Genomic DNA, 25,959 nt, shown 5'->3' on the forward strand with positions numbered 1-25,959 from the left:
TATTTCAATCTCATCAAGTTTTGTTATCATATTCAACTAAGCAGTTTATTTCAGAGACCTAATTGAGATGTATGTTTATGGTTTAAGGGACAGTTTTTGTAAGATTATAATTTTCTATCACCCTCACTGTAGGCTACTGGTTCGTCCGACAGGTGAAGTACAGATCAACCATTACAAGAAATCTATAGCAACACATCAAGTCAAACACATCTGGTATTGAATTTCCAGCTCAGTTTTCCCAGCATGAGCTCCCTCAAGCATTACATCAGGTGAACTTCAGGATTGAGGGGGCAACTAAATCAGTGCCCTTCATACTCAACATCTATGCAAAGTACATTTGTATGATAATAGTATATTCTCATTTTTCACCTTAATTGTTGCCTCTCCTCTTGGATTATTTAAATACATTAGAGCTTACATGCCATGTATAAAATGACCAAAGAGGTCCTGTCTAATGTGAGAACTATGCTATGTCACAAGATTTAAGATAATGGGACCATAGGGACAGGATAAGGAGCACATCATGTAAGCTGATTTGTGTTTTCTTTTAATGAAATGAAGTTCTGTATTTTAGATTTTTCACATTTGTTTTGACACCAGAGAGTGGCAATATTCTGCATGTTAGTCAGACACAAATGTAAGAATTTCAATGTACTCTATATAGATAACAATACTGCTATTACTACTATATACAGTACATACTACTTTATTATTTTATTTTTTCTTTTAACTCCTTAACTCTTTCTGTAACTGCTGCCAGAACACTAACTACTTCTAGTGGTGATGGGTGATGCATTGAGAGCTTTAATGCTGCCTAAAATAAGCAGCACATCGCTTCTGCATTGGATGCATTCTAGCATCATCCATCGTGAAAGACAGAATCTTTGGGATTCAGCTGACTTTGTCCATACATTCTTAGAAGCAAATGTTTCCAGTTAAAAGAAAAGCCATTGAGAAAAAGGCTTTGATCTATTTATTGATCTGAAAATGGGAACGGAAGTAGTAACCTTTACAATCAGATAATCAGACTTGGCTGGAACATTGTATAAAAGAATTTCTTCCACCTGTCAGCGGAGTTGGAAAAAATTAGCATACATACTTTTCTGCTTTGTGGTATAGCATGAAATTTATGGTTAATGGTTTCATGTATTATTTGCAAAAAATAAATTCAAAGAGTATAAAATCTAACCTACTACCATTAGTTAGAAATATGATTGAAATACAAAAGTACAAGGATAAAAACAGGACATAAATCAAGTACTTCACTGAGGAAAAATATAAAAGGGATAATTCAAAGTAGAAATAAACAAAGCCAAAACAGCAAAGCCTACTCTTCGTCCAGGTATAACTTATTGGTTTAAGATCCCTGTCTGTATTTTAGAATAACTTGTTCATTATTGTAACAAACCAAAACATTTCCTTTATTTCATTCTGCTTCTTCTCTGTCTCCATCCAACTCACTCCAGAGGTGCATCACTGCTTTGAGATCTGGTGTCATGTTCTTGTATCCTTTATGGGACTTCCCAGCCTTGTGGTAAGGGAAACTGTCTTTCTGAAAAAGTCGATACATATACAGCTTACATGAATTAATGGACATTAAAAGTGGCTATCCTTCAAACGTTGTATCAAGAAGGAATCTCCACAACCAGCCTGCATTTTTTGAATGCAAGGTGGATTTATATACTAAAGGATTTTTCAACGTATTCTGGTTCTCTGTATAGTGGTAAAAAGCATAAATCTGTTGGTATTGGGTCATTGGGTCAAATTGTTGAGGCATTGCAGGACAGCTGCTAAAGGTGTGTTTGGGGGTCTCAAAGCTGAGAGCTGGACCTGGAATGGAATGTCTGGAGTGGAGTATCAGTTCAATGAAAGAACACAGCCAAGAGATACATCTGCAGCTCCAAACAAAGAGGTTAATTTACTCACATTTAATAGGCAGAACACCGCACAGAAGTGCAGCATTAAACTCCTTTGCTACACCGCATGACAACAAAACACTCAATATCAATGCTGCAACACCTGACAAAGAAGCAGTCAAGACTCCTGCTGATATGTCTTTGTCACTGGCTGCATGACTACTCTGTAAACTCTGTTTCCAAAAGTTTGTTAGAACATTTTGAAAATCATGGCAGTATCAATTTATATGATATGCATAGTACCTGCATAATTGTTTTCTCTGAATACTGAAATGAGTTATGAACATACCAAAGTACTATTCTGTAACCAGAGAACCATCTGTGTTAACGTGAAATGCTGTTATTGTGTTATTAAACAGGCCTCGTTTAGGAGTGCTAAACCCCTTACTTAATAGTAGTTTACGCTAAAGATTTTTGATGCTACTTTTACAAACTACAGCTCATGAAGTCCTTCTGTGAGTCAATTGTATTTGAAATTCCACACTTGCCTATTTTTGCTTTGTTTAGAAAGATGCTTCTCCATTTTTATTTGTACCTCAAAAGTAATATAATGGCTGTGAGGTTTTTAATATTATTTTCATTTGTTTTGCAATGTCGGTAGATCTAATTTTTGACTTCATTTTTAGCCATAAGTAAAGTTAAAGCATTCATCAAATTTTTCTTTTTTTGACTTGAGGAACTTTGTAAATTCATATGTAAAAAATGAAAATGAAACAATTAAACATATTTTGTTTGGTGTCTTAATAAAAGTATACTGGTAAAAAAAATCTAATTCTGTCAAATCTGGTAAATGGGTGTTGCTCCCTTCAGTGGCAAACGAGGCTCTGAAATTAAATATAAAGGATATCTAAAGACTAGTTAATAGTAAATGAGACCCCGCCCCAAACTGCAAACCCAGCACTTATTTTGACACGTCCATATAATCTAGCAAGTATCATTGTATATTGACTTATATCTTTATATAATAGTTAGATAGGAAAGGCACTATGTTATGGCATCGAATAAACACAAATAGATAGATAGATAGATAGATGTTTTATTTAAGAAGTCTTCGACTTTGAGCTGTGAGTAACAAAATAGGAACCAATAGATGCTTGTTTGGAAATCAAAACCAGAGGAAGTCTCATTGTGAAACTCTGTTCCACCTAAACATTCAGAACTGCATTTTCATTGCAGCTCATCTGTTTTTCTTCAGAAACGTGGGTATAAAATTTCCTGCTTATAAAAAAAAATAAATTATTACACAATGTACTTTGCTGTCTGCTGCAGGATGTGCTTTGTCATTTACTTCTTGCATAATGAAGAATGCCATATTTTGTTATACTGTCAGCTCAGATGTACGGTGTTTTTGCTGTTTAGTTCTAATTCCATACTGTTTTCCATTGTTTCAGGAGATGTATACTATTGTGCTGTAGGTACAGGTACTTTAGCTGTTGAAATGTGCAGTATAAACAGAATGTGTTAGAAACTGATTAAAAGAATGCTCCTGTAATTCTGATGTGCAGCTTAATGAATTCACAGAGTTTTCTAGACTTCTTACAGGTACAACGTGCTTATCAGGGACACTTTAAAGCATGTGCCTGCTTATTCTTTTTTCGCTACTCACTTCAGTTATCACATTCTTGTTCAAGCAGCTCTGTTACAGAAGCATCAACACCAGAATTCTCCTGCGAAATGGATACTCTATCATAATACCCTGTGCTACACTATTTGCTTATTGCCAAATTTTGCTTAACTTGAAGAATGTTAACAGATTATCATGGGAAAATTATTCCTTGTACTCTAAAATAAGAGAAAATGTAAAAGTAAAAACCATAGAAAAATTTCCTTATTTTTCAGCCCCTGATTAATCCTGTCAAATATTATTCCTTATAGTAATTTGTGAACTTTCTCAGTTTCTGCAAGCCCTTTAGCCATTTTAGCTTCTCTGACTGATGCATGTGCGTTATACTTCATCCAAGTTTTGCTTTGTCTTGTTTGGTTAGGTAGGGAAGAGAGTTTTGAATATTACTGGAGCACATTGAATGTAACCTGATTTGGTTTAATGATTTATAGTGTGATTTTTCTTAAAGTAATGCAATTTGCTATAATTTGATGTTCACACGTTCTGTAAGCATGCATTTCATGTAGAGAATACTTATGGAACAAACACCTACTCTGTATTATTTTCACTTAAATGGTGTATGGTACATTCTGAAAGTACTGTAGTGTAATGCTACTTTTTCACTAACACCACAAACAACCAGAAGTCTGGTACCAGAACTAGGATGGTGGCCTGGGTTCGGATGCCATTTTATTAAGAGCCCTAACAAAAGTGTTTCTTGTAAATTGACTGCATCCAATGTAAGTAGCCTGTACTTAAATAGAATATTAGAATACAATTACCTCAGCAATGATTTTTTTTTTGTATATTATAGACTGTAAACCTTCGTTTATTCAGTGTTGTTATTTTATCTCTCTGTTCAGTGCTGTACATAATCTTTCGGCCTCTTTACTGTATACTCTTATTTCTTTCATTACAGATCTTAGTATTTTATCATGTTCAACACAAGTCCGTTGAAAGAGATCTGAGGAACAATACCATAAAATCTTCAAAAATATTTTTGATTAAGTAATCCTTTCTCATCTCCCCATCTGTGTTTTTCCTGGTGAGGGTTACGTTGTGATTAAATGTTATGAGATAATATTTTGTTGTGACAAATTTTTGATGGCTAAGGGTTTATGAATTTTGCAATGAGCACTGAATTATGTAAATACACCAAAAACACAATGTTACTAAAAAACAGAAAATAGTAATAAGTTAGATTTAATATTATGAGCAAATAAACGTTCAACTTATTGTTTTTCGATCACTTTTTTCAACTTGAGTTGACATCATTCAGAGACAGAGCAAATACCATTACGTTGTTTTCCACTGAGTTTGGGACAAAATAATAAAATCTTACATTATCATTGCATTAATTAACATAAATTGCAGATGGCAGGTAGTGCAAAATACATGACATGATAATAAATGATTCATTTTACAGGTAAACAGGATGCTAGAAACAAGCCTGACTAACATGTCTATGTTTGGCAGTTTGGAGCAGAGTGGATTCAACTGTGAAAAGCCAAGGTGAACACCGAGAGAACTGCAAAATCTTAAATCAGGCAGTAAGCTGGCCTGGGCTTGAACCTGGGATATTTAAACTATGAGGCAGCAGCACTAAACACTTCACCTTCATGCAACATTTAGTGACTTACATAACATTATAGAAATAACACTTGGAAACAGTATTGGGTTTAATATTTATAACAAAAAGTCTTAACATACAGTAAGTACAGGTGTACCACAATAGACTATTTTACAAAATGTATTTACATGAACATACATTGCTTTATACATTATTCACATTTGTATGACAATCTTTGTACATGTCTCTAATACAATACATGCTTGCAGAAAAAATACAGCCAAATTTGATATTTGGCAAATAAAAAGTCTCATTTTTGAAACAAGAAGAGATCTGGTGTTAAATTTCTGATAACACGGATGCACCTGGGAACTCAGCTTAGCTGCCACATATTTTTTTACAGAAAGGACAACTGAATGGCATACAATTATTGGCTACAGTTCATCTCATAATTTTCTTGGTAAATTGTCTTAGGTTTATTATACTACTGATTATGTGCAATTATAGAATGATGCGCAGGGCATTTTGCTTACAGTTATTTCTTATAGAGCAGGTGTTCAGAGCAGGTGGCAAGCATTCATGGAGGTCACAGGATTCATTTTGCCTAGTCAGTGACAAATACTGCATGGAAGCCAGGCCTTCTTGCTTGTTCCCAGTAGGTGCCTGATTTGACTCTTCTTCAAGGGTGCCATTATTTTAAGGCAGCAAGTACTTCATTTTGTTTTCCTCACAATTGCATAGCACACAGGTAGAAACACGTTCCCAAGTGTGTTACATAGTAGAGTCTTTGTTTACTTTCTATTCTTCTTCGTCTTCCCTTTCATACACTATTTGAAGACTCTGCTTATTTTGATCAGATGCTGCAGGAGAGACAGTCTCCTCTGGGATATCTGAGATAAAGGCAAAGTTGTCGACACCTTTCTTGTGTTTCTTAAGGACATTTTGAAACAGCTGCAGCACCTGCATGGCAAGGAGGTAAATTAAGTGTACAGAGAAAGAAACATGTTAAATTCAACAAATAATGTAAAAGTGATGCTACAATAGCCTGCACATTTTACGAAAAGCTAACATTCTGAGATCCAATTGTTTAAATGGTCTGTATTTTAGGCCTGTAGAGTACAAAACATGTCTGAACCCTGGATTCTCCTACTTTTTTTGATATACTTTATTTAACATAGCAGCATTTACCCTTAACAGCTTAGAAGGAGAAGAGAGATAATCTTGCTGTAGGGAATCAGAAGCAAACCATGATAAAACAGACCCCCGCAAAGTCGCGATTCAGAGTTCGCTGCCTGAGTCGTTCACGGAATTTTCCTTAGAACCTAACTAATAATTGTTGGTGGAAACTACAAATATCCTCAGCAATTTTTTATGGCTTTTTTTGAGGCAATACTGTACTGTAGAGAGAACACAAAGCAATACGGGTTGGGATGGTGACAGTAGCCAATCCGAGAGCATTATTTATTTCTCCTTGCTGCTGCCCTGTGATACATCTCCAGCAGATGCAGCCCAGCATTCCCACATCATAACAGTTTGCCGTGTGTAGCTATCTCGAGTGTTTCACTGAGTGTTCTCGTGTTTTTTCTTTTTGTTCTTCTTAAAGCCCTAAGAAGCCTCCCAAACGCCCTGCACCTTCTAAGACTTCTGGCAATGAACCAAAGCACGGAATCCCTATATGGTTCGGGCTGTCAAAGTTAATAATGGCATCGATGCTGCCATTCAGACATATAAAACCCTCCTCACTACCATGAACAAACAACGACTGCAGCTTCCCATCACAATGTTCCTCAAACCTATCAAGAAAAGCTAGTACGAAACCCCACCAGAAGAATACCCATCAGAAGATACAACTCCTCCTTAAGCGCCTGAAGAAGAGATACCACCCAAGGAGCTGTAAATCCTCTGTTTTGCTGTGCAGTCATTATCTTCATTACATATCTTCATCATACTGCACAGCTAATTCATCATCATCATCTTCAGTCAATATCATTCATTATTGGTGAGTGCCTGTAGATTTTACTGTATTTTTATTAAATTAAATTAAATTCAATTATTACGTATTTACCCTACTTATACCAAAGAAAATGACAGCACATACCAACGAAAACAAACTTGCATAAATTACAGTACATGTAGGGGTAACATCGGTATTTTACATTTTAGAACTGCGGGAGACAGCAGTACAGTATACGGGTTTACCTTTACATTCTTTTTTTTAGGTTAATGTATTAAGCTGAGTTTGAAATGAAATTAAAGTGTTTTGTGGGCATATTTAGGGTTTAAACTATAAAAATAGGCATTTTTCTTTTTACCACATCCAAAATTTGCGGTTTTTCACAATTCGCAGGTGCTCCTGGAACGTAACCCCCGCAAATTTCGGGGGTCGTCTGTATACACACTGTAAACTTGTCGAGTGAGGGCCATTTTAACCTGTATCATCACTCACAGAGTTCTCTCATTTCTTTGCTTTCAATTTTTCTGAATTTTAGCTCTGCATCACTCTGGCAGGTTATTGTATAAGGCATGTGTTTCTATCACTGAGACCATTAAAGGGGTCCAACAATGGCTTACAGCATGGCATGTCTGCAATACGAATCTCGTTACTAGGTCTATGCCTAATGATGAGAATGAACCAGTGAAGCTGATAAGTCATCTTCTCTTATTCTTGGTGACCTTGCTGAAGAGAGCTTAATGCACATTGGACTTGTTGGTCCTCTTGCTCTCTTTTTGCCAGATTGTTGTAATGCTGTTTGGCAAAGTGCAATAAATATAATAAATGATCAGCATGTCATTACTGCTGAATCGTGCTTTAAATAGCTATACAGTTATACCTCAATTTTTTTGCAGCAGTATATTTATATATTTTACACATTTAAGTATCTTAGCTTGTACTGAGAAATTTAGATTTTGAAATGTAACCATCCAGAGATAAACAAAAAACAATACAGAGTTGAATGTCAGCTTCACAATTGTTTCTGTTACCAAGAACTTCCCAAAATATTCTGTTACAGAGAGAAACAGATGAAAAATAAACCATCTGCGGTAACCGTAGTTGAATAACATAAGAGTGACGCTTCCACAACTTTCTGCTTGATGGCTGTCTGTCTCTCACAATGGTTAGCATCTGAGAGCTGTCCTGTTGGAATTATTGGAGCCATCCAGGCTATCTACATCCCCTCGGAGTCAAGCCACTTGGACACTGGTGAAAAGGTAAGACCTCACTCACGGAAAAAGAGTCCGTTGTGCTAGTGACTCTTGTGCTAATGACATGCTGCTTTCCAGAACAAGTCTGCACTGAAACTCAAGCTAAGTGTGATTTTTTTTTAAATATTTGAGTGTTTTGTTCTTTTTGCCTGTTTTAAGGTATGTGTTTTTAAACTAACAAAAGAATCTTCTTCTTCTTTTTTTGGCTGCTCCAGTCAGGGTTTGCCACAACAGATAATCTTTTTCCATATCTTTCTGTCCTCTGCATCTTGTTATAGGAGTGCTGGGAATTATTAGAATATCCATTTTATGGATGAACATTTAGTGCAAGCTGAAGAAAACAAAAAAGGGTAAAAAAAGCACTGTCCAGAAGAGCATATCTGATATAGACATGTACTAAAAGACATATGTACCTCCTGCAAAATGTCTGATCAATGTAATGGTTAATTAGTTGTTTTTTATGGGATTTTTAAAAAATAATAATCCACATAGAAGAATCTATAAAATTTCACTTTGATTTAAAAGAAGTCACAATGCCTTATTAGAAATTAAGGTTGCAGTTCAATAAAAAGAAAAAAGTTCAAAGAGGGTGGATACTTCTTATACAGCTGATTTTTGTCGAGAGCTGTTATTAATATTTCTCAGTGGGAAAATTATTGGCACTTCAATTCAGTACTCTAACACAATTTCAAAGTCAGACAGCATATCAGATTTAATGATTACAATTGTTAAATTACAATATCTTCTTCATCTTCTTTTTCTTCTTCATTTTTTCTCACTTCTATGTGAGGTCAATGAGCTTGAACTACTTTCTGCATACAGTTTAGTCCTGCACTTCCTGTCCAGTCAAGCCCTTTTCCTTCAGACCTTCTTTTACTTTATCCATCCACATCTCATTTGGCCTTCCTCAGTTTCTCTTCCCCCTGTACTCCCAATCCCATTTCTTTTTCGCCCACATATTCATGGTCTCCGCTCATCACATGTCCAAACCACTTCAATCTACTTTCTGGTATGTTCTTAGATATTTAACCCCCTTTATGTTGTACCTCTGATTGCTTCATTTCCTTTTTTGTACCTCCACACATCCATCACAACACATGTATTTCTGCCACATCTAACTTCTTATCCTGCACTCCCTTTACTGCCAATGTCTCAGCTCCATAAATCATTGCTGGTCTTACCACTGTCTTAAAAAGCTTACCATTAACTTTTGCCTTAATTCTTCGATCACACCATATTCCTGATACCTTCTTCCCATTGTACCATCCACACTGCACTCAATGGGTTATCTGTACATCTAGTTTTCCATCTTAGGATACCACTGATCCTAGATATCCTGCTCTTCCTGTAGGCTAACTGCTTAATATTGATCACCATTAACCCTCATATGGTCTGTCTTCTTCCCATTTATTTTCAACTGTCTATCTTCTGTCTTCAATGCTTCCAACTTCCTCTCCAAAATGAAATGAAATGAAATTACAGTGTATGACTAGGAATCTCTCAAAGTGGCTGGTTATGGGATTCTTTTCATGGTTCCAAAACTGATTTTGCACTGTTAATGTTATGTGATGTGTTCTCATTTTGGCAGGCAATCAATGTGGTGCACAATGGAATCAGCCGTAATCTTTGGCTTTTTTTTTGTTTTAGTCTGTCTGAAAGCTCCTAACATTAGACATTTGTGCTTACTCCAAAATTTGCACAGTCCACAGCATTTCTTTTCTTCCTTTTTTATCGGTCACTCAAGTTCCTCACAGTTTGTGGATATTGTATGTCTTTCTAGCTGAGTGCCTTCAAACACAAGTGCCCCCTCTGCAGCTAGCGACTCCATAAGATAAAATCAAACCAGATCGATTTTGTCATAAGAGGTTGCAGAGAATTGTAAGGTGCTATGACTGAATTAATGAGGGTGTCACACTACACAACTGCTTGCATATGCTCCATGCTGCAAGTGTCTACAACTCATTGATTTTCTAAAGATTAAATAAAAGAATGCTATGACTCAAAATTGTACAAAGTGTTTTGTAGTATGGTGCCAGCCTTAAGCAGAATAAAATAAATCATCATAGGGGTTGAGGGATAAAATAAATAGTTTTTAAATAGTCTGTCTATGGAGAACTGTCCCATTCTGTTGATATCCTATCTTAATTTTACACTTCAAACCCAGTTGTATGGGTAAGTTAGCATTTTGTACAAAACACTGTATCATATATTATTGGCAGATCAGTTATTTTAAGTGTAAATACCTGTGATCTAGGGTAGATTCCAATTCGGAAGAAGCCTATGTTGCCAGTATGTATTTTGGTACAATCAACAACAGTAGAGGCGATATTTTCTGGTGAAGGACCATCACACAAAACCCCATCCACCTGTGAAAGGAAAATACATTATACAAACAAAAGTAACAAGGTCTAATATTTTTTGAATATCTCAGCTTTTGTAACATTGCATTTTAAAGGTTAAGCTGCTGAGATGGTCTATTTGTCATCACTTGAGGCCTGATTTACTATTTATTTAGAACCAAAGCCAATGAAATTAATATGTGGCATTGTTTTCACAGAAAACGGAGGTTAAACCAATGTAATACAACATGGCTGGGCTCAGTTGTTACATCAATCTTGACAGGGACTCATATTCACCCTAGTTTTACTTCTCAGATGTATATACTCTTTTCTTTCAACATTTTTTTCACATACTTTCCTGCATACTCACACCTTCACAAAACATTGAAGAGTGGTTAAATGGGAGAAAAAACATTATTAAAATCATTGTACAGGCAGGACTTTAGGACTGGTAGGAAATATTTCAGGTACTTCCATCAAAACATGACAAGCACTTAGCATAACACTCTAGACTCCCTTCTAAATAGACTTAGAGCCAGTTCAAAGACTGGTAAGCATATCCAAAAGGATAATGACCAGGTACGATTAACTCCTGAAATGAGAAAACGCAAAAATGCAGTGGTGCCTTTCTAGATGTTCCTATAATATCAGGTCATTTCACTGATGGCTTTTTCACCTTTTTTCGAAGTCTTTGTCTTCCCCAGATTTGCAAGTCCTTTGCTAAGGTTTGAGCCAAACCACATAGTTGGCCAAAATCAAAATACCTGCTTGTAAACAGTAGTCTTCAAAAATGTGTTTTTTAGAAATGTTACTGCATTTGAAGAGAACATTATCTCAATATATTGTTCCTAATGAAACAAAGTCTAAATTGCTTTCACCAGTATAATATTTTTATAAGTGCTGCATTTAAAAGGCTTCAGCCATTTTTACTCATTCAAGTCTTAATTTCAAAATCCATTGATTTTCTAATCCTGCTCATTCCATTGCAAGATCATGAGGAGTTTAACTTGAACTGTACATCCATGGATCCAGTAAGACTGGATCCAACCCAAAGTGGGATGTCCCTTTAAGGTGGAACACACCTGTATTGTATCTACACTTATTTTATTGATGTCAAAATAGATTGGCCTGCCTAGATCTCATGTCTGTGGGCTGAAGTATGGGGATCCGGAGAAGCTCCACACAGACACAGGAAGAATGTGAAGACTCTACACTGACTGCTGCCTGGCCAAGATTTTGACACAGTAAACCTGAACTTTTGAAGCAGCCCTACGAGCCAGTGCTCCGCTATGCTATTCGGAAAGGAAAAAGAGTGCTAATCTACTTTCTAAATGCAGGGGTAGATCTTCTTCTAGGGATCCAGTCTCTGTTTTAAGCATTATATTTTTGTTAATTTAAAAGCCTGTCTTGCATAATACTTACCTTATTTCCAAGCCTAGCATAGACCTGGTTGTGATGTGTGGTGTCTGCTTCACCTGTTGGATTTGCCGACATCACAGCAATGGGGCCGACCTATGAGTGAAAGCAAAACAAAAAAAAAAAAACACATATAAAATTAAACTAAGCTTCCAAAATGCTTACCAGTCAAATTTATATCTTATGAAAGCTGGAGCTAATAAAAATATATTGTCACGCATGTGCCTCTGTGGCTCATCTGAAGCAGGTACTACCACCCATGGTCAAGAGGAGGTCTAATCATTTTTCTCTGATAATGCCTCCTGTTAGGTTATTGAAAGCTTAGGAATAAAAAACTATTTTAAGATATGTGATTCATTTTCTCCCTTTGTGGATTACTAGCTACAAAATATGCAATTTGTATCACAGACCTTTGCACTATCTACTGTAGTGAAAAACCTTTATGAAATATTTTAGTAAGTTAAGCTTTTCAGTTATATTGACTTTTGTCTAGGATGACCATTTTTAGTATGCACTCCATGAAGGTTAACCCTGGCTTGGAATGAAGTATCACGTATTTCTCTATGTACCTTTATACACGTTGATTTAATGTCCCATATATGGACCTATTTATATTAGACTAGCCATCCCCTGCAGCTTTGCCCGCATATTAGTGAAACAGGACAGTGAGGAGGGCCCACCCAGCTCTCTACTCCTGACGTCACTCTTCCCCCTACCCTCGGCCCGCAGCCTCTGTCTCAGATTAGTGCGAATATTTGCTCCTGCAAGTGAACTATGATTCTTAGCACAATGGGAGAAGTCACAAAATCAACTGGAATGTTCAAGCAAATTATTGAAGAAAAAAAGATCTAAATCTCTTAAGTAGTTCTCTCGTTTGCTAACTAAGCAGAGTTAAGGTTATGCCCTGAGGCAGATGCGTGAGTAAGGAGGGACCCGCCCCCCTCTCAACAACCCAATGAGTCTCTCTTGGATCCGCGATAATAAATTGTGAACTATGATACTTAGTGCAATGAGAAAGTTGCAAAATTCAACTGAATGTTCAAGCAAATGATCCTGATCCAAATCCGTTAAGTAGTTCTCTCGTGAAAAGCAGACAGACATACAAACGGGTCTAAAAAACTATAAGAAATTTCACACTTGGACCATGAAATTTTTAAAACCATTTCTTAGCAAGCACCTATGGGCCAAGAGTAACCTACATTCCAAATTTCAAGTCCCAGGTCCTCATGGTTAAGGAGATTTTGTGATGAGTGACTCAGTGGTATTTGGCTTTTGTATAAATAGAGATTAACATATTATCTGGTATATGCTAAATATTCTCTTGACATACACTAGTAAGCCTTTGTCTAACAAAGGATTGTTAGCCTAACTCTGATCACTGAATAAATGTGAACTGTACCCTAAAGCTGCCTTGTTAAATACATTTTGTGTACTTATATAGTGTTGTTTTTTGAAGGACTTTTTATAGAACTAGAACCGGGATCAAGATTTTTCCCTGTCGCTACCTATTCATTTTTATTTTATTGTGTAATCTGAACTGACAAGGAAATCCTCTTTTTTTTCCTCTTTAAATAAACATGCCTGCAGAATGAAGTGTGGTTTAGCAGGAGAACTTTAAAACACATCCTTCCAGGTTGCAGTCATCGAAACAGTTTCCGCTCGCAAAGTAATACTTGTGCCTTTAGTCATAATGTATATGCGTACGAAGAAACAAAAGTAAAAAAGTGTAGAATAGCTATAGCAATGTTTTAGTTAATAAGAGAGTGTAGAGTGAAAAATGCCTACCAAATCCATAAGGTGTGTTGCGACGGTGCAGTTTGGGTTGCGAATGGCAATGCTCTGGGGAGTTCCAATGTATTTTGCTGCATGCTTCAAGCCAAAATAGTCAAGCCACTCACCTAGATTCAAAGAAAGAATAAAATAATGTTCAGATAATCTAGGGAGCATTTCATCTGTAAATACATATCAATCTTATCAGAGTCTACTCCATTCACAAACTAAAAAGACATTTCTCCGGATAAAGATAGCTTTTTTCCTCACAATTGTAAATGACTGTTGGAGAATTATTTATATGTGATCTGTCCATTCATCTCCCTAAACCACATATCCAGGGCAAGGTCATGGAATAGTTGGAGTCTATCCCAGCAATCCTAGGACTCAAGGCAGGAATAATCTCTGGACGGGGTTCCAGTCCATTGCAAGGCAAACACACACTCCAGGGCCAAATTAGCAACACCAGTTCACCTATGTCACTGTAAAGGAAGAAAGGAGGAGCTCCCAGTGGAAACCCATGTGCACACAGGGAGAACATGCAAACTCCATAGAGGGACATTGGACATGAGCTCTGTTTCCTTGCAGCAGTGCTATGCCACCCTTTATCTAGGATATTTTGCTTTATGCCACCACCTCCCCCAAAAAATAAGCAATTGAGAAGCCTGTTTTGAAGTCTATAAGATTCACATATTGTATACTTGGTTTTAAGGCAATCTAATGCAATAACTTAGCAAAACATAAACTTGAGAAGCTTTCTGGAGGCATGATGGCCAATATTGAAAGCTCTAAAGGGATTCTGAATTTGAAGTAAATCTCCTAATTTAATTGTTTAAAATGTGTATATGGTTGTTTCCAGCAACTAAATGTTGAGATTCTTCAGTTAGTTTTTCTTTTAATATGAATGATTAATAATTATGATATATGGAAAAATGTTGTCTTTCATAATGTAGAACGCTCTGTGGCAAATCAATTTTAAATAGGAAATTATACTGAATGAAGTTTATTTGCTGCATGTCTTTACTTAAAACAAATAGATTGAAAGAGGAGAGACCCCACTGACATTTTTCTGAAACCAAGAAGCATCTTCCTTTTTAGCTGAGCACACATTATTACACATTTTCAACATTCAGTGTCTCTTTTTATGCACGTGTGTGCTGTCACTGGTTTTGAACGGACACAAAGATCTTGCCTTAAACAGACTATAACGTTAAATTTACAATTACATTTTTGTTTACATGGAATTTTCCTACATCTGAGGAAATATACTGCTAGTCAGGGCATATTATGCTGTATGATTAAATCATTGATTTGTAATATCGATAACACATTGCTGGAAATCACTGCTTAAACAGTCATTATTCTGATATTTTGTTGATGCTGATAACACACATTTTACACGGACAAGACTAGAGTGTTATTTAGATGGAAGTTCATGTTTTCTCGTTGTCAGTAACTTTCATTGCCTTAAAGAACTTACTAAATTTGAAGGTGGCTTCCAAGAAATTCAGACCTAATGAGGTTTTTTTTTTAATCCTGAGCAAATTTAATGTTTAAAATATTCCATCTTCCTATTTTTGAAACAAACGTATTGTGCTGCATTTACTGCACATGATACTTATTGTAGTACACAGTGGGCATTGCCCATTCTGCTTGGCTTTGGTGGCACAGCAGGCCTGTTAAGGCACTAGATTTAACAGACATCCAGCTGCACAAAACCTCCATTTACATTCCAAACAAAGTGACTGAACTTTGGGTTGTACCAGGATCTGCCTGGACTTCATCTGATAACAAAGGTGTACATCACCTGGGATTCTCTCAGTGAGTGGAAACTCTCCAAAATGATTAAAAACTTCTTGAAAGTAAAAGCGGATAGAGCCATTCTCTGTTTTGGGGAGCTGAGAACTGACAATCTCTTTCTCTTTGTGGATCAGAAATTGACAAACTCTCTGCCAAGCCATTCTGTGGGCCAAGGAGCTGAAAAGGCTGCGAAACAGCCATCACTTCAAGAAGGAAATTTCAGCATCTCAACTCTTTTTCCATATGAAGTTGTAGTTAACACAGCAAAAGGCCTAACAGCAGAAAACAAGCTGAGAAAGTGGCATCACAGAATACCAAGAATGCCAGAAGTATCCTTCTCATCAACACGGAGAAGCAACAATTCAACAGTGCCACACAACATCAGACATCATCTTTAAAGACTTGGTATTGTAAAACTATTTATCTGTTCCGAGACAAATTAGAACTCAAAATAGCAAGTAAACAACCATCCCCTCTATGTTTAGCTATCTAGTCTGTCTTATATGTCAATATAACTGTACAGTTATCATATTTCTATAATCCCTGTACTTATCAACAGAGTGTATTATTCTGTTTCTTAACATAAGTGGACTTCAGTTACCTTGATATACTGTTAAGTCTAAAAGCCAGAGACCTGCTCCAACAACAGAGAAAGGTAAGGTAAATAAAGTCACAGCCTTGCAAATAATTTATTTACAGTATTTAATTACCGTTATTGCAGAAGGAAAGACTGATAGTTAATTAACCAAGTTAAACTGTATCTTTCAATTTCCAACATATATTGTTGTCCCACTGGGTGGGCATAATAAATCTCACTCATTCCTACATTTATTGGTGATTATTAATGATCAGTTCCTACATTGTTAATAAGTCAGGTAAGTCCTCACCTCGAGGGATGACCATACTAATAGAGGAGGGCCATGCTGCTTCCATGAAGTCCCACAAGATTGGGTTTATCAGGTGCCTGACAGGTTCTAATTGCTTGATGCTAGATATCCAGAGTGACATGGGCCTGTCTTCTGCATGTACCTTTGCACTGAATGATGAAATAACATAAAAAGGAAATTTTAATTTAAATGCTGTGAAAGTCCTTTAGAAGCTGTCTAATAACATGTTATTATTCTATCGACTTACAGAGGTGCTAATAATATAGAAGGATTTTTGAACATTACGCAGCAGGGTAATCAGTGTTTTCCCAAGTAATGAATTTGACAGAAGCAATTATATTTTCATTGCAGCTCTATTATCTCCCCAGGTGCCATCAAAGTTATGAAGCCATAAATGTTCCAGTGACTTACCTATAAGCCTTTTCGACTGCATCCGGTCGGTTACAAGCAGCAACTAGGACATACACCGTATCTGAAGGCATCCCACAAGTGCCACCATTTTTCATGATTTCTGAATAAAAAAATAAGACAGTAGGAATTTCTAATTAAATTGTATTCTTAGCATTTTGAAAAATATATTCATTGTAATAAGTGCTGGATTTTTTATAAAAGCAAAATAACACTGGTTGTAAATATTGAGGTAGCATTGGAAAAAAATCTACTACTTTGGACATGCTGGCACTCTGAAATATATATCCATTGTAATAATCATTTTTTATAAGAATAAAATAATAAAACAAAAAAGCCATCAAATTAAATAGTGTAAGATATTAAAGAGAGTGGTCTGGTAGCACACTGGTTGCTGTTACTAGCCCACAGATGAACGAAAATGTCTTCACATCCCCATCCTAACCACTGTCTGTAAATAGTTTGCATACTCAGTCTGGACTAGGTCGCATTTTCACAGGATTGTTCAGTGTCCTCCATATCCTAAAGACATTTAGATGTGTAAGTTGATGAGTGTTCCTGTGATGGACAAGCATCCCATACTGGATTACTGTGTGCCTTGTGTCTGAGGTTAATAGAATAATCTCTGCGGGATTGTCCTCTGTGGTACAGCAATGGAAAAGGTTCAGAAAATGAATAACCGATAAATACATTGATTTTGTACTACCAATGAAGGTCACAGAGGCCAAATTATACATAAGTATCTAAACAGACATAAGACACATTATCTTTAATAACACTTGGCTACAGCTATTGCAAACACTTTAGTGTCATATAGGCACTGTGGCCTAGTGGCTAACATGTTCAGGTCAATCCCCACTAACAAGTTGCTGTGTAAACATAAAAGGGCTGAGACACTTAGCTTCTCAATATACCAAATACAGTAATAGTATGACTCTAATAACTCTAATTCTTATTAATTTCTTTTTTTAATGAGTGCCAATTGTTGCTTATTGTTAAACATGGTGTTTTTCATAGTAGTATGGGTAGCCCTTCTGTAGAAGCCATTGGGACATATGAAACTATTTCACAGGACAACATGTAACCTAAGGGGGAAGCACTGTTTCTTCATGATGTTCCCCTCATTCAGCTTGATAATGTATCATGCATGCAACTAAATTAATTCAAAAGTGGCTTCAAGAACTTAAGTGCCTTTCATGACCTCTCCAATCAACAGCTTTGAACATCATTTACAGAAAGTTCTAGAGAACAGAGTCCAAAATAGATTTCTACATATTTAATCCCTTAAAGACCTGGAAGCTTTTTATCTTGGAAAATGGTGCTCTTAGCCCACTACACACACTTTGGAAATTGTATGACAGCATTTTAAGGAGGATTGAAGTTGTTATAAAGGCAACTGTTGTTGCAAACCCTACTTTTTATTTGGTCCTTCTTACTAATATATTGTTTGAATATTTCTTTTATGATGTGCATCCCTTGTTGTTGGACACAGCACATTAGCCATAATGAATGATGTGTGGCCTCATAATAAGTGCAGCTTATATAGCATTTAATTGCAAGACATCATTCATTATTGTCCACTACAACCAATCATTTACTTTATAACTGGGGCATAAATCATCAGTACTATTTTTCCAGAAGAGCAAAACTCTATTGATTAAATCTAAGCTGCAAGTTTACCAATGTCTGAAACAAGCAAGCACAGTAAAAAAGCAAATTCATGTGAGGTATGATGACTATAAGATGAAGTATTTTTGTCACTGCAGCCCAACATGTTTTGTTATTTGATTTGTTATTTTGATTTTACATAACTTTGCATTATAACACATCAGTTATTCAACACATCATTCAAATTTCAAATATGTTACTACCTGCTATAGCTCGGACTGATGTGGCTTTCCGGGCAGGCACATGAAGGCACTTGTTGCTTCCTCCTCCATAGCCACTCAGCTTGATGAAAGGTTCTCCAAGAGGCAAATTGGGATTTTCAAAACTACTGTTGAAAAGGTTGGCCACAAAACAGTAAAAGCTGACCAATCCAAAGATGACTGTAATACCAATGTCATATCCAAAAGGTAAGGCACTGATAGCATCAAGCAAGAAGCTGATCAAGATAAATTCAAAACTCAAAGAATATGTGAACCATGCCTTGCTAAGGAACAGTGTACCAATAATCACAAAGCAGTTAAACAGCATAAAGCAAATAATACCCACTGCCACATTGAACCCTCTAGTACCACCATAGAGTCCGCCATACCTAGTCAGTCCCCATACTACCCACATGATGCCATACAAAATAAATGCAGTGCTCTCCAAAGTTTTGCCACGTGCAAATGCAACCGAGCCAGATAGAAGCTGAAGAACTCCACCAGCCATCACCACCCAAGGAAGAACCATGGCACCCAAAGGGCCATCAGGTCCCAAAGAGACAATCATTGCAAAAGCAGCCAGTACACTACAGCCATAACCAAGCACTTCAGCATCTGCATACTTTGAGTATCCTAAGTAGGGGGCATGGAAGTCTTTGTTGTGTTGTCTTAATGTGAGAGTATTCGTTCTGGCAAGCAGTTCTTTTATTACTCCATCTCCAGTTGGAATCCTCCAAGGTGAAGCCATATTTTGCAAGTAGATGAACAGCATAAAGGCAGAAGCAATAAAAATTGCTGCTTGAACCCCTTGTGCCCCTGCCTGGAAAAATCCATTACTTTGGGCTGCAATGGAAATGCAGTAAGAAACATAGAACAATAAATAGAAACCTTCCAGCAGGCATTTCTGGGTGCAGAAAAGTGCCAGTGTAAAGAAGAGGATTGAGAAGACAATAGGAAAGGCAACAGGGAAATCAAGCACTTGGTACCAGGTGGTCAGGAGGAGGGCATAACCTTCAGCAAATTTCAAAACTGAAGCAAAACCATAAAAAGTAGCAGACAGGGTGTCAAACGCACGATATGACAGGACACAGACCCCTAGCTGATACAATCCTGCCACCCACAGCCATGGGACTTGACCTTTGAAAAGAGTGGAGATGACACCTAGCAAGCGACAGGCAAAGACACTTGCAGAAAGTAAGTTCATCACCAAGCCAATTATCACCATATCATTTTTGTCCTGTGCCTGTGCAGCAGTAAGTTTGTTTTTCTTGGTTAGACCAGTACCAGGTAGAGTAATCTTTGCTTTAGTGATATAATTGAGCAAACGACCAAACCCAAAGTATGCCCCAATGAGGCACACAAGTAAGTAGTTGGCAGCTGTTGCAACCTGGCTAAAACCCAGAACATATAAGCCTACAATCTCATGTGCACATGCCAGACACACAGCAAAGGAAATGATGGAAAGAACCACTTCTCTTTGAAGAATCCCTACCACTCCAATAACCAGTAAAGCAACAGTGAAAGAAGCCAAACCAGGAACCATAGCATTCCGATACATAGTTTCACCAACCAAGATCCCCTCCCCTGCCAGGACACTGATTAATCCTGAACCACACCACAGAGCTGAGATGGTGAGACACAGTGACACAAAGAGTGGCGAGTGGCTCAAGCTTCGACGTAGACCTAAGAGATAAAAAGAAAAATGACAGCAATATTTAGACCCCATTTTTGTGTAATACTTCAAGTTCAACTTTATTTCAAACATCATATCAGTAAATAGATGTAACATTAGTTATTATGTAATTAATTACACTAAATTTACAATGAATTAATTCATTATTGTGAAGCCATAATTTTAGCAGGAAAATAATTACCCCTTACAATATGTATGCAAGCCTTTAACCACACAACCCCATTATAATTTTGATTCATTACCACTGTAGGCCAGGAGAGAAGAAATAAGTAGTAGTATAATCCCCATAGCTGTTTTCGGAATAAAGGGTTCTGTGGCAGATTGACTGTAGCCATTTACTAGTAATAGCAGGGACCCTAAAAAGAAAAAAAATAAAGAAGTCTTTCAGGTTGTTGATATTTCAAGTCTACAACCACATACAAGATTGTCTCCACTTGGTCCCTAACCAATATGCCCTGAAGAGTCATGTGTAAAATAAGCTGAAACAGATAAGTGGAGAAAGATCATTGTTGTCTCATCTGGCAACATTGTCATTATTATCAGAAGTCAAATTATTGATGAAAGGACAAAGATCAACACTGAGTACGATATCCCTTCCCCAGCACTAACCTTAACTGTAATTCAGTAATGGCACCTTTACAGCAGGCCAAATGTAAGGAAATTTCTGATGAACATCATGCAAGGTACCCCTTGGAATGAGTGTGTTGAGAATGATGAACTTGGCTAGGTGTGTCGCAAGTGAATGTTGCAGGAGTAATGTGAGTGATGTCATGGTTGTCACAGACTGCAGTTACACTCTATTGAATAATTGTGTTTTCAAATCAGTCCTCACTTTGCTCAGTACCTTTTGGATTATCATTTGGCATGCCCCATAGTCTCTTAATATGGTTCATATGGGCTTCTTGAATGGTGCTTCATTCACCTTCATGCTTCTTCTTGACCAATATCCTCCGTCAGTAATGTCTTCCCTGGTCTACAGTGAAGAGTCTTTGTGTCTATTGTGCAACTTTAATCACTTCTTTGATATTTACACCAACCCACTGGCTAGACCACCACATGACATTATGTCTGATAATACAACATACTTCTTCATTTCAGAATTTCACACCTAATACAAATATGCAAGTCTGATGCCTTAGTTAGTATCATTCTGTTTTGCAATGTTACAGTTTAAACAAGGTTGATTTTTAAACGTGAAAGAATGATATATAGCAGCCTCTTGCAGGAGCAGAAATGTCAAACTGTTGTGAAGAATGCAGAGGCCATGTTTAGAGGTATTAGAAACGTACAGGAAAGTGAAACGTGACATCACGGTAAGCCGAGTATCAATGTTCGTTTACTCACTGCACACTCCTTTGAAGGCTACATCACATGTCTGCGAATCATGCACATAATTTAAAATTATATTCAACATAAAAGAATCAAAATAATTGGAAAACAATAACTAGGAAAGTTGCAACTAACTTCGAATGTAGCTTATGAGGCTGAATAAGTTCTTTAAATTAAAATGATCAGGTTAGCTAGGTGCAAATTGTAAAATAATTAATGAAATATGATTTTTTTAAATGTGCAGCAATCTAAAGATTGATTTTACTTTCTCTCAGCTTCTGAAATGCCACATCCCTAACATTTCTATTTTATTTATCTTTATTTTGTGTTGTATCAGGACACATTGCACTATTACGGTTTCACTTGAAAACATCCACACTAGCTTGTTTTTGAAAATATTTCCGCCTACAATAAAATGACTGAAAATGCATATGACACGCTAAAGTGGGCATGGGTGTATCAAGGGTAATGCCACCGGCCATGGGATCTATTGCAAAAATGTAGCAAGCAGTAAATATTTTGCCTTTTGAGCATTAATACTGCATAAAATGCATTTTACAACCATACAAGTAAACAAAACAACAAGCGCCATTGAATGCAACTTCTCTGTTTCTGCCATGTTGACATATGATTTTCTTCTGTGTAGAGTGACCAATCAGGAAATGACGCATGCATTGTAATGAGCAGAATCCAATCAGGGAAGGGCCACAAAATCAGTACAAAGAAATCAGAGTGTGATTAGTGTGTGTGTTTTCAAAAGTCTGTGCTTTCACCCATCCACAAAACAATATCAGTGCAGTGTTTTCAGAAGTATATATGCATCTGGAGAGAGATTTTTAAAAGTCCTCATTTTCAGGGATTTAAAATGCCAAGGTAGTGTGGACAAAAGGTGAAAATGGAGAATAACATTTGCATTTTTAAACAAAAATGCAGTAGTGTGGATGGGGCCTCTGTGTTGACATGTAGATAAATGTCTGTACAATGGCAAGAAAATTATTAACAATTTATTGCTTGAGAATAAGGTGAAAATAATCACAGGTTATATGCAGAGTAATATACTGGCGAATGAAAAATAACCGCAAGACTCTCTGAAACTTCCTGAATAGGGAACACAATGGTCTTGTTGTCTTTTCTATTGTTTTAATCACAAAAAACAGTTTACATACACATTCACACCACTGTGCATCAAAATCATGTGCCTATTAAACAAGGAAAAACATCTTGCAATTGAGAGCATTTTACAGTTATATGTTAATACTCAAAGTTGATTGCTTCTGCCTTTTTCTGGTATTTCTGACCAATAATCTTTGTTTATGCTATTTTTTTTTTTCTTTTGTATGCTGTGTGTGGAAACTTGTCACAATTTCTTGACTAATCTCTCATAAGGTTCACTGGGAAACATACAAAGTTCTTTCTCATGACACTTCAGTTTATGCTAGAAATGTAGCTGCTCTTTTCAGTAGCTCTCCATGCTGCTTAACCCCTGAATCCTGATCATCACTAAACCACATATATTCTGTCTTCCTATTTATCTTCAATCTTCTATCTTCCAAAACCCATTTTTATATAGAAGTATAAGAAATTCAGTTGACTTTGTGTTGCATTGCATAATTTCTACTGCTATCAGAGATGTTCCTTCATCATAGTTTCACTCCATTTTTTCAGTTAGTGCTTTTAATTATGTATCATTTGTTTTAACTCTATAGTTATGTCTTTCTTGCAGCAATATACTGCAACCAAAGTAGTGAAGTGTTTCTTACTTTCTTTTTTGTATGTTTCAGTAGGATCTAACTGACCTGTTTTTCTTTTTTTGCAGATGCTTGCTGACTCAGCCCTTGTCATAGCTGCATTCATTTATTCTGAGAATTCACTTAACACTTCAGTTGTGACCAAATAGAAAGAAAATGGCCCCGGTGTTTAAATGTGAACACTTTATGCTAACATTTATATAGCCATTTATCATTCTGCCTTTTCTTGCCTGCCTGTGAACGTAGATCTTCTGTTAACATAATAAATACACATTGTATGTGAGTTTAACAAGAAAAATATAATGTTTGTGAAAATATAATGAAATATCATGCATGTTCTTGGGTAAGATAAATGTATGTTAACTATAATTCTGGGGTATGCAAAGTATGGAAGTCTCTTTTTAGTCTGGAAAAATACTAATTTTCAAACAGTGATTATAAGATTTAACAAACAATTAAAATGTAATGCAAATGTTAATATTTGTATATCATTGACAATTAGTATTTAACTCATTAGAAGAAATAGCATTTCAACCTATTCAGTAAAAGTATGGCATAATATTATGTAAATTATTATTATGCTAGTGGACATGACAAGTAACAAGCATATAACTGATAAAAACATCTTTAGACCTGCTCTCAGTATCATTTTAGCTAATATGTGTTTAGTTCGTGGCCGGTGCGGTGGTCCAGCGGTGGGCGCGCAGCCTCACACATCCTGGGTTCAAACCTGGCGTCTGGTGGCTGTCTGTGTAAAGTCGGAGTGCTTTCGCCGTGTCTGCCAGGACTTACTTCCTGTTTTTTTTACAGTATCCGAAAGTCAAGCCAGAGAAGTTAACTGTCGACAGTAAACTGCCCGTGTGAGAATAAGTGGACCCTGCAATGGACTGGCGTCCAGTCCAGGGTTTTTCCTTTCTTGAACGCAGCATACCGTGACGAGGAGCTTGTTTAAGTGTTTTTGTCATGATATGTTAATCATTTTGAATTCCATGTCAGGATCGCAGGAGCCCGGAGTCGATACTAACAGTAATGTTTCCTCTTTTTCTCGATCAGTAGGTCATCAATAATACTTAATACAAATGACAGCTGAATAAGTGCAGCCTCAAATGCGTCTTCCAATAACAACGTTAAGATTTACTACACCTTTAGGGCAATCATATTTTAAAGGAATCGCGTAATGCGGATTTTTAATATATTTTTTGCTAAAACATACACCAATTTGTTGTATATAATTAACTAGTTATCAAGCTCAGTTAAATCAGATGTTTAAAGCTTGTTTTTAAGCCCCTTTACGGTTAAACAGCCAGCTTGCTTTTAAACGTCAAGATGCAGTGCGCAAGTATGAGCTGTCAAACTCCAGACACAGCTTCACTGCTCTGAAAGGTGCAATATTTTTGTGATTTCAAATGATAAAGTGCCAAATGTTTCATAAGACAATCATCAAAAAACTATCGTCCTTACAGAAATAGAAAACATTGCAGGTTCTCAAGTAAAAGAAAGAAAAAGAAAGAAAGAAACCAGCGATCCGTTGTACTAAAGTGATACATTAGAAATACTGCATTGCTTTGGTGTTCATATGCGCTTTTCCTTCCTTAAAAAGAGCGATTGCAAGCGTACAGTCGCCCTATGCCTACCTCCAGCTATACCAAGAATGCCGACAGAGAAGTGAAGAGACTCAATGACCACTTGTGGCTCTGACATCTTGCCGAGTGCTGCGTGCACCTCCGCCTGTGATCGACTTCAGTGCGCTGTCCCTTAAGTAAGTCAAGCTGGCAACTTCCCTCTGATACGTCATGCACAAGACATCCTGGAAAAATAAAAAAAAAACGGAACATGTGCAATTCCAGGCATTAAATGGATCATTTTTCATTTGTTAACAAGGAAGAAATAAATACAAACTTAGATGCTAGTGTGTGCATAAATGGGTGTTAGTGTGTTCACCCTGCGATGTGCTCTGCCCAGGAATTATTCCTGCCTTGTGCCCAGTACTGCAGGGAAAGGCTCCAACTTCCCCACAACCCTGCTCTGGATAAGCAAGTTTAGAAGATGGATAGAAGAATGAATTGGGTTTTTATCAAGTAAATTAATACTGTATATTCACTTACAAGTAAAAAAAAATTTTTGAGTTTATTTTAATATATATATTTGGGTCAGTCACTTTCTAACCTGCTTATTCCTGAACAGGGTCACACGGGGTGCTGGAACCTATCCCAATTGGCATAGGCCACAGGGTAGGAACAATCCCCTGGGCACAGCTCCAGTTCATAGTCACACTAGGGTCAATTTAGTATTGCCAATGCACCTAAACTGCAGTCATTTTCAGTCATGGATGGACTGTCAAAATTAGCCAGAAACCAAGCATCCTTGCCTCCCCACTTCTGTTCATCTACACATAAAACTTACCAATT

General features: G+C 36.8%; 1 protein-coding gene across 1 annotated transcript; it reads right to left on the minus strand.

Moving 5' to 3' along the window:
* Positions 1 to 4,688: 4,688 nt before the first annotated feature.
* On the minus strand, positions 4,689 to 25,284 carry si:ch211-153b23.4 (uncharacterized protein LOC335392 homolog). Its single transcript, XM_039765856.1, has 9 exons — positions 25,186 to 25,284; positions 20,717 to 20,830; positions 18,785 to 20,464; positions 16,917 to 17,016; positions 16,506 to 16,654; positions 13,834 to 13,946; positions 12,055 to 12,144; positions 10,537 to 10,659; positions 4,689 to 6,049 (listed from the first exon to the last, which is right to left on the minus strand). Exons 1-9 carry the CDS (start codon positions 25,250 to 25,252, stop codon positions 5,888 to 5,890), a joined length of 2,598 nt encoding a protein of 865 aa, XP_039621790.1. The 5' UTR covers positions 25,253 to 25,284; the 3' UTR covers positions 4,689 to 5,887.
* Positions 25,285 to 25,959: the final 675 nt, after the last annotated feature.

Source organism: Polypterus senegalus, chromosome 10 (assembly GCF_016835505.1).
Source record: "Polypterus senegalus isolate Bchr_013 chromosome 10, ASM1683550v1, whole genome shotgun sequence".
Taxonomy (NCBI): Eukaryota; Metazoa; Chordata; class Cladistia; order Polypteriformes; family Polypteridae; genus Polypterus; species Polypterus senegalus.